A 12,313-nucleotide genomic window follows, 5' to 3' on the forward strand; every position below is an offset into this window, starting at 1 on the left:
TAATTTTTCCTGTATTTTGGCACAGATGATTTAACTATATTATTCAAGCCAGTACGTAAAAATCAACTGCCAATCATTAGCGGACCAGAGTTCCGCTGTGGTGACCCTTAACCGGGAAAAGCCGAAAGACACAAACATTGTATTTTATATGCCAGGTAAGAGACTACTGGAACATTCTATGTTGCATTATCCATTAATTGTTGACAGTCTACAGGAAAACCAATGTTTTAATGCACATATTTGCCATGCAGGTACATGATTTTAGAATATCCTTAAATAGCTTTCTCTGTACAGCTTTCCACACCACCATTTCACAGTTGTGTTAATGTGCTTAAAGGGATGTGCTATCTAGGAGTAAATAAAGAAGTAGCATTAAGACTGGAAGTATCTCTAGAAACACTGAGAAAATAACCTTTTTGTTTTTGTCCTGCAGTGAGAGGCAGTGGTGTCAATGCCGCAGGACTTATTTTTTCTGGTTCAGATGGTGATGCAGTTTTGGCTATTTTAGATGAAGATGAAGATGAAGACAGTACCCAGCAACAAATTTCAGTGGGCAACAGCTTAGAGAATGTCACAAGAAGCAATGCCTCAGCAGGGTATGGGGAACCAGAACTTATGTCTACTGGAAACTCTTATTTCAGAACTGTGGTGTGTTTGACAGAAACTACTACTACTACTGGAATTTCATTGTCTGGCAGTGAACAAGTCTTTTCCTCTTCAGAAAAAGATAATCTATCAGCATCCCGTAAAATGACTAGGCCTGATGTGGCTGACATACTGCATGGTGTGTGGGAGAGAAGTAACTGTGCTGGAGAATGCATCCCAGTAACCAGTCCAATATCATCAGATGGACCAGGGTGTGTAACCACTGTTGAACTACAAGAGGAAACAATCTCTGTAAGCAATTCAGTACTAGCAGATGGGACACTTCCTGCTACCACTATCATGCAGCCAGATGAGGCAATCTCAATAAGCAACACCTTGCCACCAGATGGGCCACCCTGTGAAAATAGTACAGTATCACCAGATGGGACAGTTTCTATCAGCAATGTAATAACACCAGATGATGCAATAACAGCAGATGATGCAATAACACCAGATGATGCAATAACACCAGATGATGCAATAACACCAGATGATACAATACCACCAAATGATGCAATAACACCAGATGATGCCATCTCTGTAACTGAAACAGAAACACCAGAAGTGGCAGACACTGGAAAATATCATATATCCCTACCAGGGAGGTATGTATTATTAATATCAATAATCTGGAGTTTGTTACATCCTCACACACTATCAGATCTGCTATAGCATCCCAGATGTACACAACCTCACAGTCACCCATTTCTCATCCCCATTGTTAAGTCAGTCACAGCTATGTGTTATAGTAATGCTTCTCAATGCCATCTACTCTGTCCACATGAATGTTCTTGCTTTAAATCTGTGTATTTAAAATTTCCAGCACAGGTCAGATGAAGTAATTTTAATATACTTAAAGATCCTTAAGCAAGCTGAGCTATATGCAAGACTCATTTATATTTTCAAGCCGACGCTCTGTAAAAAGTTCCTTCAGTTTGCTCATGAACAATTATATCACAGAAAAGGCTGGAACAATTTAGAACCTAGTGAGTACAAAGACACCAGGGTATAATTATCCCAGAGTTATAAACAGACCACTTGTACAATGGCTAAGGTCCAGTGCTTGTAGCATATCATTCTGTTCATCATTTTTTTTAATTATTCATTTGTTAACTTGGTAGGTAAACCTTTCCAGCCATAACTTAGGAAACAAGAGCAAGGCAAATACTGTACGTATCCATATATTTGTATGAGTATACTTCAAATAATCTCAATGGTATAATATCAACAACAAAAATAGTGGCAGAAAAAATACATCAACAACAAAAACATTGGCAGAAAAATATCTAAATTCAAAAATATCTAAACACAAAATAATGACAAAATCGAACCATATCCAAAAATAGTGTTTTGCTGTGGGGCAAGACCTCCATCCTCCATAACACCATGCTAATTATGAATAACAACTTCGTAATCTCACAACATTGGCGAAAGGACATAAACCCTTCCCTAGTATAACTTTGCTTTTTGTTTCTATTTAAAAATCTAAACATTGTTTACATGCTACAATTTCTACTTTTACCAACTATTTGCTAATTTATAAAGGATTTAGTAGATTTCTTCTAATTTACAATAATGAAGGACTCCTCTGCAGAAGCCTTGCAGTTTGCTTGATCACATAAGAATGAATTCTGTTGCCCACTGTCAACTGCTGAGTTTCTGGATCCATGCCTTCCAGTGGTACCATACTTTCTGCTACAGATGAGATACAGTAACTTCTGTTACTGCAGTTCAGCAACTTCTTTACTTTATTTTATGATGCATAGGGCATTGCCCTCTACATTTGTTCTTGGGACTCAGTTTCACCATCCCATTTATCATTAGCTTTGTCTAAGTGTTCTCTCATTTTATAGCCATACAACAGTTCTGGAAGTGAGAAGCCAGTGGATTCTTTCAGAAACTTTTCATATTCTTTTTTTGTAAACCAACTTGCAGATGCACTTATAAGTTTTCTTTTTTTTGACAAAAACAGACTCCTTCTGCTTCCTCCATTCAGTTATGAATATTAAAGTGTACTTTTAATTGTTTTATCCTACAGTTCTTCCTCAGATATGTAAAAAATTAATCAAACACTACTCAATAAGAAACCAGACACTTACTCACCATCACTCTACTGTAATTAGGACTACAGGTAAAACATCAGCTACATGTTCTACTTCAGTAGAAAATTAAGGTTCTACATAAAGCACTTGGGGTGGGTAGAAGTGTCGTTATATTTGTAACTGCAATTAAAATGACTTATCAGTGATAATTAAAGGCAGTAAGGATGTTGTGCCTTTGTCTTTATTCCTCACCTACTGTGTGAAGATACTCACAAGTTGTGTAATATCCCACTAGCACTTTTGCAATGCAAAACCTAAAGCATTTTGTAACTTCTCTTTGTGCATGCTATTCCTTAATGACCTAAAAAAGTTATAATTTCGGTTTTGCTGAAAATAATTTACCCTAGGTTGTCAAGACTACCAAATGCTGAATCACCTCTCTCTCTCTCTGTCTCTCTCGATCCTCTCACTAAAAAGCCAGTCTCTTTTTAATTATTTCTTACTGTGGCACATAGATTTCTTAAGAAGTTGATGACTTAGAGCCATGTTTGCTCAATTCCTGCTGTCTGTCATGTATAATTGTTGATCTGTATATCACAAAAACATCAACTATCCACATCTAGTATAAAAATGTTTTTTTTTATGTTTCACTACAAGCTGGCATGATTTCACATTTCCATTTTTATTTCATGGTGTAATGGATACAAGTGATTGTTTTATATTGAATATGAAATACTGATCATTTAATGCTGTAGTGTTTTGGACTTTTTCACAATTCCTGTTATTCTGAGGTCAACATCGGGATTTCTGCACTATCTGAAAGCCATGCTTTATTAATTTCTGCCTTTTTTACATTATTCAGTCCTCCCTCGGGGGAATTTCACTACATTCTTCTGTCAGCATCTGGAACTTATGACTACTTTCAAACAGATGTCCCCAAAAGTAGCCATGTTTTCAACTTTCTATGTAGGTGCAGGGGCTGTACTAGGGATAGCTGTCTGCTCCCACATGTCTCTATCCTCTTATAACTAAGTTTATTTACATGTACATGGTATACTGTAATCACAATCACTGTTTTAACAAGTTTGAATGTATAGCTTCAGACTCTGTTCCTTATTGCTTCCTTTACAACTCTCCCAGTCAAGGAACACCCAAGGCAACAGTACTTGAAAGGGTAACATTTTAGCACTATAAACTATCAGATTTTCCTATTTCTTCTTAATAATTGTGCATTTGAAATGCAAATGAAATAAAACTATTTGCCAATGTTTTCTTCCTTTCATGCTTTCAGCTGCCTAGAAGTTAATAACCTGGTGCATTTCACAATTAACTTGCATTCTGTAGTATCACAATGCTCCGTTTAAGTGTCCAATTCTATGCTTCATCAATACTTCTCCCTTACTGGTTTCATGAATCAGAGGTATGAAAACCAGATTGTGACATAGATGACCCACCTTAAATGATACAGGTACTGGAAGACTCAGTAATGGGGGAGAGAGGAATGATTTAATTATGCCAGCTGACAGATGGGGGGTGCAGGGGATGTGTCTGGAGTACATTTGTATCTTTGACTCTGGTGGAGTCTAAACCCAGTGATGGAAGAGACAATCCAGTTAAGTATTGCATGGGTAAGTGAGAGTTGTATCACCATGGAAGTGAAAGCAACTCTCTTGTGGCCTCATTACATGCTTTCTCATATCTCATTATCAAGAATGTCAGAGTAGTTATGGCATGCAGCAAACCCCCAGCCAGCTGCAGTCTGATGCTGGCTGGTGGGCTGTAAAATAGTCTTGTATTAGTGAAGCTTTACTAACTGCAGTGACACAGCCCTCTTTTTTTAAATAGTCAGACTTGGGTGATGTCCCAATTTTGATGGCACAGCTGGAGATTGGAGTTATGGGGTATGCAGGACCCAAACATCTTTGACAGCTGAACTATAAGGGGAAATATAATCTCATTTCAGTAATCTCATTCTTTATGTTGATGCTTTAATTTCATTACAAAATTATCCCAAGCCAGGTGCCATTTATTTCTATCATCAGTCTGTGTTTTTTTTAATATTAAAAACTGGTTTCCCAAGCATAAGCAGTGCTGGATCATGGTCAAATGGGAACCCTAAGGGGTAATGGATTGGGACCCATCCACACACAGCAGCTTTATTCTATTCTTAGCTTAAAATGATACAAGCATTACCACTTTAGTTTTGTTAATAGCCAGTTTATCTATATTTAAAATTTTATTCTGCCCAGCATTGCCTGTGCACTCACCTGTATACTCTGGGTATTCACAGAATATGATTTTCTAAGTGTTTTTCCCCGTCATGCCTGATGACTTATCAAGCCTCAGTCAGCTGTCTGTCCATTTATTTTCTTGGTACACCAAAGCAATCTGCATCCCAGATAAATTACTGGGGAAACTTCCTTCTCTAAATGGCTGAGTGCCAAGGATGACAGCATCCCAGTTACTGGCCACCATTCAGGCAGCCATGATGGGTGACTTTTCTCATCTCCATTACACATGAGTCCTCCATTTCTCCACGGCTAACAGTGTCCCAACAGCTTGAAAGGTCAAAAGTGGTAAAAGAAATAAAGAGCAGAGTCCAACAGACTGCCACAAATGTTTAATAAAACTATAAACAATGTTAGCGCTTTAGGGACAAATCCTTCTTCAGACAATATAAAACACATTTAAAATCAGCTTATATACAACATAAAAACATTTGAATCAATCACAGTCAATATCCTACCCACCTCTTTTTCAAGGCTGGTTTTAGAGACATATTGGTGTTCAGGCCGGGTGAATGATCTGCTGCCAGTTCTAGTATCCATTTGAGCTCATTACACTCAGTGACATTAACCAAATCCCCCCTTCTTTTATTCATTCTAATAATTTGAATAACCATAAAAGAGAAGATGTGATCTGGAAAAATCTTTATGTGTTGATATAAAGCATCACGTTCATCCTTTAACCTTACTGATGACAAATGATTTAATGTTCTAGGTTTTAACTCTCAATTAGTTTTGCCCACATAAAAACTGGGGCAAAACTTACACTCTGCCAAATAAACCATGTTCTCAGTTTGATCAGCATACAACCTAAAAACATATTTCCTATTAGTGACAGGATGTACAAAGTAATTACTAACATTAACGCAAGAGCAGGTTTTGCAATGCCTACAAGAAAAGGTTCCTACTCTATCAAAGATGGTTTTATAGTTATATCTTAAACTTGGTTCACGGCATAACAGATCTTTTAAATTACTGTTATACCTAAAACCAAACTTTGGTACAGTATCTAATACTCCCTTCAAACTGTCATCATACATTAATATTTTCCAATTTTTCTTAATCTCACAGATGCCATTTATATTACTGCTATACCGGATCATAACCCAAGGCTTATGTGTGTGTGTGTGTGTGTGTGTGTGTGTGTGTGTGTGTGTGTGTGTGTGTGTGTGGAGTTGACATTACCTGCTGAACCTGTTAACTGCCTATAGTCAGAAAACCAAGGGCTGGCTTTATCTTTCCTATGCTGACATACTGTCTCCAAGCCCTTATCAAGTACATTGTTAGTATAACCCCTTTTCTTCATATGTTTTTGTAAAACATCCAATTCATTATTAAAATTTTGTTCATCTGTGCACAATCGAGACACCCTATGCCCTTGCCCTACAACTATATTCTGAAATGTACATTTAGGGTGCATACTATGAAAGTCAAGATAGTGATTTTTCCAACAATCCTTTCTATAAAGTGTTGTATCCAAACTTCCCGCACCATTTTTAATGAGGCAGATGTCTAAAAAGTCAATAATATTAAAATCGCATTTAGCAGATAATCTTTAAAAACTAGTTGTACTTTCCAAATATTTAACAAAGTTCATTAACTCTGTTTCATCCTATCCCCACAACAAAAAAAATCATCAACAAATCTTACATAATATAACAGGGCATCCTTCCAAAGATGCTCTGCCTTGAAGGTCAGTATTCACCCCCACCACCCTCTCCCCAGGCTGAGGCTGTCTGTATTTATGGACAGACTATAATTGTCCCCATGCAAGAAAACTACTTAGCAGATCAAGAAGTTCAAGCTAGATACTCTGTTGAGGGAAGGATTTTCTATTAATGATAATTCCAAACTTGGCAGACGATGTGCATACATGGGTCACTAGAAGGGCTGCTTTCATCAGGAGTATGATCTTAACTGCATGTGCACTCATATAGGCTACACCAACAATTTGATGTGAACCAAGCACACATTTCCATTTCACAGTGCTCTATGGGAAATACATACTCTTCTAACTGGTAACAGCACTGCAAAGGATTGGATGGACCATCTTCTTCTCTTCTTCCTATAAGCAGTCGTTATCTAACAGTGGCCAGTAATTCCCAATGACTCTCATTTACTCCTCCAGCTACCAGTCCACTAATTGATCTTAGGCTACTTGGGTCAAAGTCAAGGCTTTATCACTTTATGCCATGGATGCAGTGGCATTCTTAGACTATTTATTTATCATTTGTTGACCGGGTAAGTCCGTCTGAGCTTGCGCCCTTTTTCAGCAGAGGCCCGTGGAGAAAATCTCCAAAGAATAAAATTTAAATAGTAATACGATATAGAAATATTTTATAAATATAATATATATAAATGTATATAAATATGAATATATATTTGTTTAGCTATTAAACATCTCCATGTGATAGTAAAACTTTAAATCCAAAATCACAAAATCACATCACTGCTTTGCACTTACCCATCATAAGTGGTTTATAGTTACCCACACAGTACATTTACTGTTTTAGCACTAGTTCTTAGCCTCCTTATGGATGATTATCTATCCCATTAAAAATGTACTCCATTTGCTCTCTTTTAGTTCAGGATTGATGGAACACTTTATCTTGATAGATCAGGATATTCTCTACAAATGGGGAGACGGCCTTCTCTAAGCATGGGTCTGTATTACAGTGTAGTCTCCATTCCACAAGTAATATGAGGCTCCATTTTGAATTTCAACACCACGACAATCTGTAAAATACTTTGTGTGCCAAACTGCCATTTTCTGACTGCCAAGTTATTTTTTCAATAGGGCGGCCATGGTGGTGCAGCGGTTAGCGTTGCTGCCTCACAGCAAGAGGTTCTCTGGTTCGATTCTCGGCTGGGGTGCCTTCTGTGCGGAGTCTGCATGTCCTCCCTGCGGTTGTGTGGGTTTCCTCCCACATCCCAAAGACATGCAGTAGGTGAATTGGACATTCTAAGTTGGCCCTAGGTGTGAGTGTGTCCGTGTGTGTGCCTTGTGTGGAAGGTTGGGCGCCGGGCTGACTACTCGACACCGTAAAACTCCACTGCCAATCATGAGCAGACAGATGATCCGCTGTGGCGACCCCTAACCAGGAAAAGCCAAAAGGAGAAGAAGAAGAAGAAGAAGAAGTTATTTTTTCAATTGTTCTCACACTTATGCCTTCCACCTACCTGTGTAATTAATTTATAGGGTCTATATTGAATCAGCGAATGCTTAAAAAAGTGAATGCTGATTCAGCAACCTTATTTAAGCAAAAGCTTACAATCCCGAACTCTCGGAACAGAGATTTTTTTTCCCAGGGAAAAAAATCACTGTTCCAAAAAAAAAAAAAAAATCTTAGAACAGTATATAATGTGGAGGGCTTTGCCCCTACACACCCCCCTACTTAAATATACCAACTCCGAGATTGCACCACAGTGGAGTAAATGGCAAAATCCTGAAACCGACCCAGTGATTTTTTCCCTGGGGAAAAAAATCACTGTTCCAGATGTTTGGGATTGTAAGCTTTCACTTACATAGGGTCGATGAATCAGCTTTCACTTTTTTAAGTGTTCGCTGATTCAATATAGACCCAATTTATAGTGTTCATGCAAAATTACTGTTTGTGTTACATGTCCTTTTCTGACACTTCTAAACTTAACTGTATATGGGTCAGGTCTTGACTTAAAGCATGCAGCTAATACAGGTTTTATACATTTGTTTTCTCTGAATGTTTTACTTCTTATTTTGGTAGCACCATCTAATACCTTGTCTGTGACAAAAGCAGTTACTGGTCTGATCTGTCACTCTTAATTTGGTCCAAGAAACACTCTTGTTCAGATATCAGTTTGAAACTGGCAAAATCTTCACTGTCAACACTGTCACTCTGCTACTGACCATAGCAATCTAGGCTGAGTGTTTAACCCCAATTCTCAACTAAGGCTGGCAAAGATAGATGTATCTTAATCTTCCTTCTTCCTTTGCTCTGTGTATTCTCAGTCCACTCCTCTCAACTTCTTTTGTTCTCTTATTTTCTGTCTTAGTTTTCTTGCCTCTTCATTGCTCTCTTTGTCAGCATTCATCTCATCTTCATCCTCTTTAAGTCAAGCTAAAAAGGTCATCCAGCGATTCATAACTTGGTATATCTCTATCAGGGCTTTTGTCTGTCCCCCTCTTATCTTGTCCACATAAGCAAGTGCTGTCATCCTGTACTCCCTAATTAGCTATGTCATGGACATTACTTCAAAATCACTGCAGTAAGAAGTGTTACAATACCAAAAGCAGTAGCAAGTGTAACAATATACTTAAAAAGATATCTGATGTTATCCATGTCTTCATTCATCACCCCAGGGTCTTGGATCCAAAATTGCATCCAAGCCGGCAAGATGCAACAAATGGATCCAAGGCTCTGGCTCCTCCCTCTCCCATAATGCCCTGCTGCTCTCTAATCCCCAGATCTCATTTGCTGTGCTTATGGTACAGACCATTTTGTCTGGCTCTGGCTAGTTGCGTGCAGTTTTTTCAATCTTTTTCTTAAATTCTTTTAGTGTTGTATTGTTTAGTGTGGGTAGTTTTATTTGCTATTTTGTATAGAGTAGTACCTCCCCTTTTTCTTCCGTTAGCCTTTAGGGCTTAGTATGTAGGCTTAGTTAAGTTTTAGTTAAGTTTAGTGAGTATAAAATATCTGATAGGTCTGCTGGATTTAAGAAGTGGTCCTCGTGTGATCAGAAAATGCCTTATTCAGATACGCACAAGGAGTGTGTTTATTGCTTGGGCGCTCCACACCTGGAGGTTGAGTGGGACCTTTGTGCCATGTTTAACCCCAGGGCTTTAGCAGAGCACCATAACAAGTTACTCCTGAAGGTTCTGGTGCAAGGGGGTCATTTTGTGTCCCCATCAAAGGCTTCCTCTTCAGATTTGAAGAGGAAGACCCCTACTTCTTCCTTGCCAGTTCCCACCAAGAAACTGCGGCTGTTGGATCCTAAGTCCCCAGATCCAATCCCACCCTGGTCTGCCTCAGATCTGAGGTCTTTGGAGCTGAGAACTGTGGAGCTTTCAGTCAGATCCAGATCCTCTCTGAATCAGAGGCCCTTGGATCTGACCAAGGGGTCCAGCCCCTGATCTGATCTGATAGTCAGATTCAACCACTACGCCTTCAGATCCAACAGGATTGTCAGATCCGATTGTTGTCTTGGAGGAGCCTGCAGTCCCTTCCACCTCAAAGCAGAGGGAACTGTCAGCTCTGAGGTATCAGATCCATTCCCTGCAGCTTGGCAGTAGGTTAGAGAGGTATTCTTCCAAGTCCACCCACTCCTCTTCTTCCCCTGTGTCATCTAGGAGTCTTCTGCCATCAGACATGAACAGGATGATGATGAGTTTTCTCAAGACCCAGATAGAGTTAGCTATCATGGCTTCTCCTGCCCATCCAGCCAGGGAAGCCTCTTCCTCTCCTGCTTCCCATTCTCCTCAACCAACCCCTTTGGGATTGGATTCCAGGGACCAAGAAGTTTGTGATTCAAGCAAGGCAGAGTATTCCTCCTTTCTTGTCCCAGATGGGATCCCTAGCTTATTCTGTTCCTCCATCCACAAAGTGGGGTGAGCCCCTTGCCAGAACTGTCGATCCTGGCTCTGTGGGGGTGGGGGCTCTGGTACCATTTTTTCAGATTGATCCCTTCCTCTCAGTGCTTCAGCTTTCAATAGCTCCAGACTGGTATCATCTGGGGGTCGGGGGTGGTTTCTGGGCATGTTCCTCCCCTCTGGTGGATGGGAGATGGGCATACTTCCAGCCCCTCAGCTTTCTGAGTGGTAGAGAAGATCTTCTTTAGGTCTGGAGTTCCCTCTGCCACACCTCTGGGTCCCTTCCAGTCCCTCTACATTGGCTGGCGAGGCCTCTCATCCTGTCCTGAGTCAGCCCTCCCAATTGAGTCTTCGGGGGTTTCCTCCCCTCTGGGAGTCCCTGTCTCTTCTGAGCCCCCAATGGAGGAGGTTCATCTTAAGAGAAAGTGCAAGAGGAGGCACTTGACCTCCCCTGTGGAGTCCCTCACTGAAGATATATACCTCGAGGAAGGAGATGGGTCTCCTTCAGAGACATCCTTGAGCTCCTAAAACAAAAGGGCGGATGGTCTCACAAACCCCCATCTTTGGAGGAGTCTGTATTTCTGAAGGCCTTCAGGATGGGCCTGTCTACCTCCTGGGTGTCCCCCCTCCCCGCTGATGAGTTAGTGGATCTGATTGCCATCAGGGCCTGGAAGAAACCAGACATGGTGGATCCAGTTCGAAAGAGGGCTCACAAATTCCTTATTCCCCCTGTGAACCATTTATTCTGGAGTAAGGACATGCCAGTCAATGCCATCGTGGCTGCCACCACCATGAAGAAGGCACTAGAAGAGCAGACCTCCACAATCCATCCCCCAAACAAGAAGCCCCGGGTGATAGACCATTTTGGGAAGCGGGTGTTCACCTCAGCTACCTTTGGACTGAGGGTGACTAACTATTTGGAACATTTTATCCACCTCCAAAGGGATTTGGTTCAAGAGCTCTCCACCTCCCTTGCATAGTTATTGCTGGCAGATAACCTCAAGCAGGTGTCTCCCAAGCTTGCCACTCTGACTTTTCTGGTGAATTCCTTGATGAGGCTGGTCTCCAATGCTGTGGAGGCTACCTCTTGAGCTGCTGGCATAGCCATTGCCTTGTGGCCTCATGCCTGGCTACTCTTGTACAGGTTGCAGAACCCTTTAAGGCATCATTTACGAATACCCCCTTCCATGGTTCCATGCTCTTTGGACCCTACATGAAGGATACCTTGACCTGCAGCAAGCAGGAAGGGACTCTGTCTGCAGTAGGAAGAAAGCTTTCAGGGCCCCAGAGGTCTTTTTTGAAGACCCAAATGAGGAACCAGAAAGATATGGTTCTGTAAGGCTCAGTCTCCCTTTCAGGATGCTCTGGACAAATCCTCTTCCAGAGGCAGGGGGAGAGGTTTCATTGGACAATGACACCCTTGTGGCAGGGGGTCTGCAAAATCAGGGCTCCACAGAACCCCTCTTGTAGGCTGCTGAGCCCCGAGGTGCTGAAGTGAAGTATAATAATAAACTATGTTTGGGTCAGTAGCTTGTTGTTTTATTTTATTTTGTTCTTGGTGGTTGTACATACATATATATATACTCCAGAGAACCCTTCTCTGAGCAGCCCTTTCAGCGCTCCTGAAGTATTGTCCAGCTGATCTGCCATGGAGGTAGTCGGGGGTCATATTTCCCTACACCCACTAGCCTGGACAAAAATCACTTCAGATCAGTGGCTGTTAAACATTTTTTCCCTTTTTGGAATCCCCTCCAGTGAGAAGTTATCTCCCTGAC

The 12,313-nt window shown here is 40.7% G+C and overlaps 1 protein-coding gene across 3 annotated transcripts in view; it reads left to right on the forward strand.

Annotated features, from left to right (window-relative positions):
- LOC122812030 overlaps positions 1–12,313 on the forward strand; it is a 639,997-nt gene that overhangs the window by 388,102 nt on the left and 239,582 nt on the right. For all 3 annotated transcript variants that reach the window (XM_044084271.1, XM_044084270.1, XM_044084272.1), the window contains one exon: positions 434–1,250. In XM_044084271.1, coding sequence (XP_043940206.1) covers positions 434–1,250 — 817 coding nt within the window. The remainder of the gene's footprint in view (positions 1–433; positions 1,251–12,313) is intronic.

Source organism: Protopterus annectens, chromosome 9.part0 (assembly GCF_019279795.1).
Source record: "Protopterus annectens isolate FY-2018-M chromosome 9.part0, PAN1.0, whole genome shotgun sequence".
Taxonomy (NCBI): Eukaryota; Metazoa; Chordata; order Ceratodontiformes; family Protopteridae; genus Protopterus; species Protopterus annectens.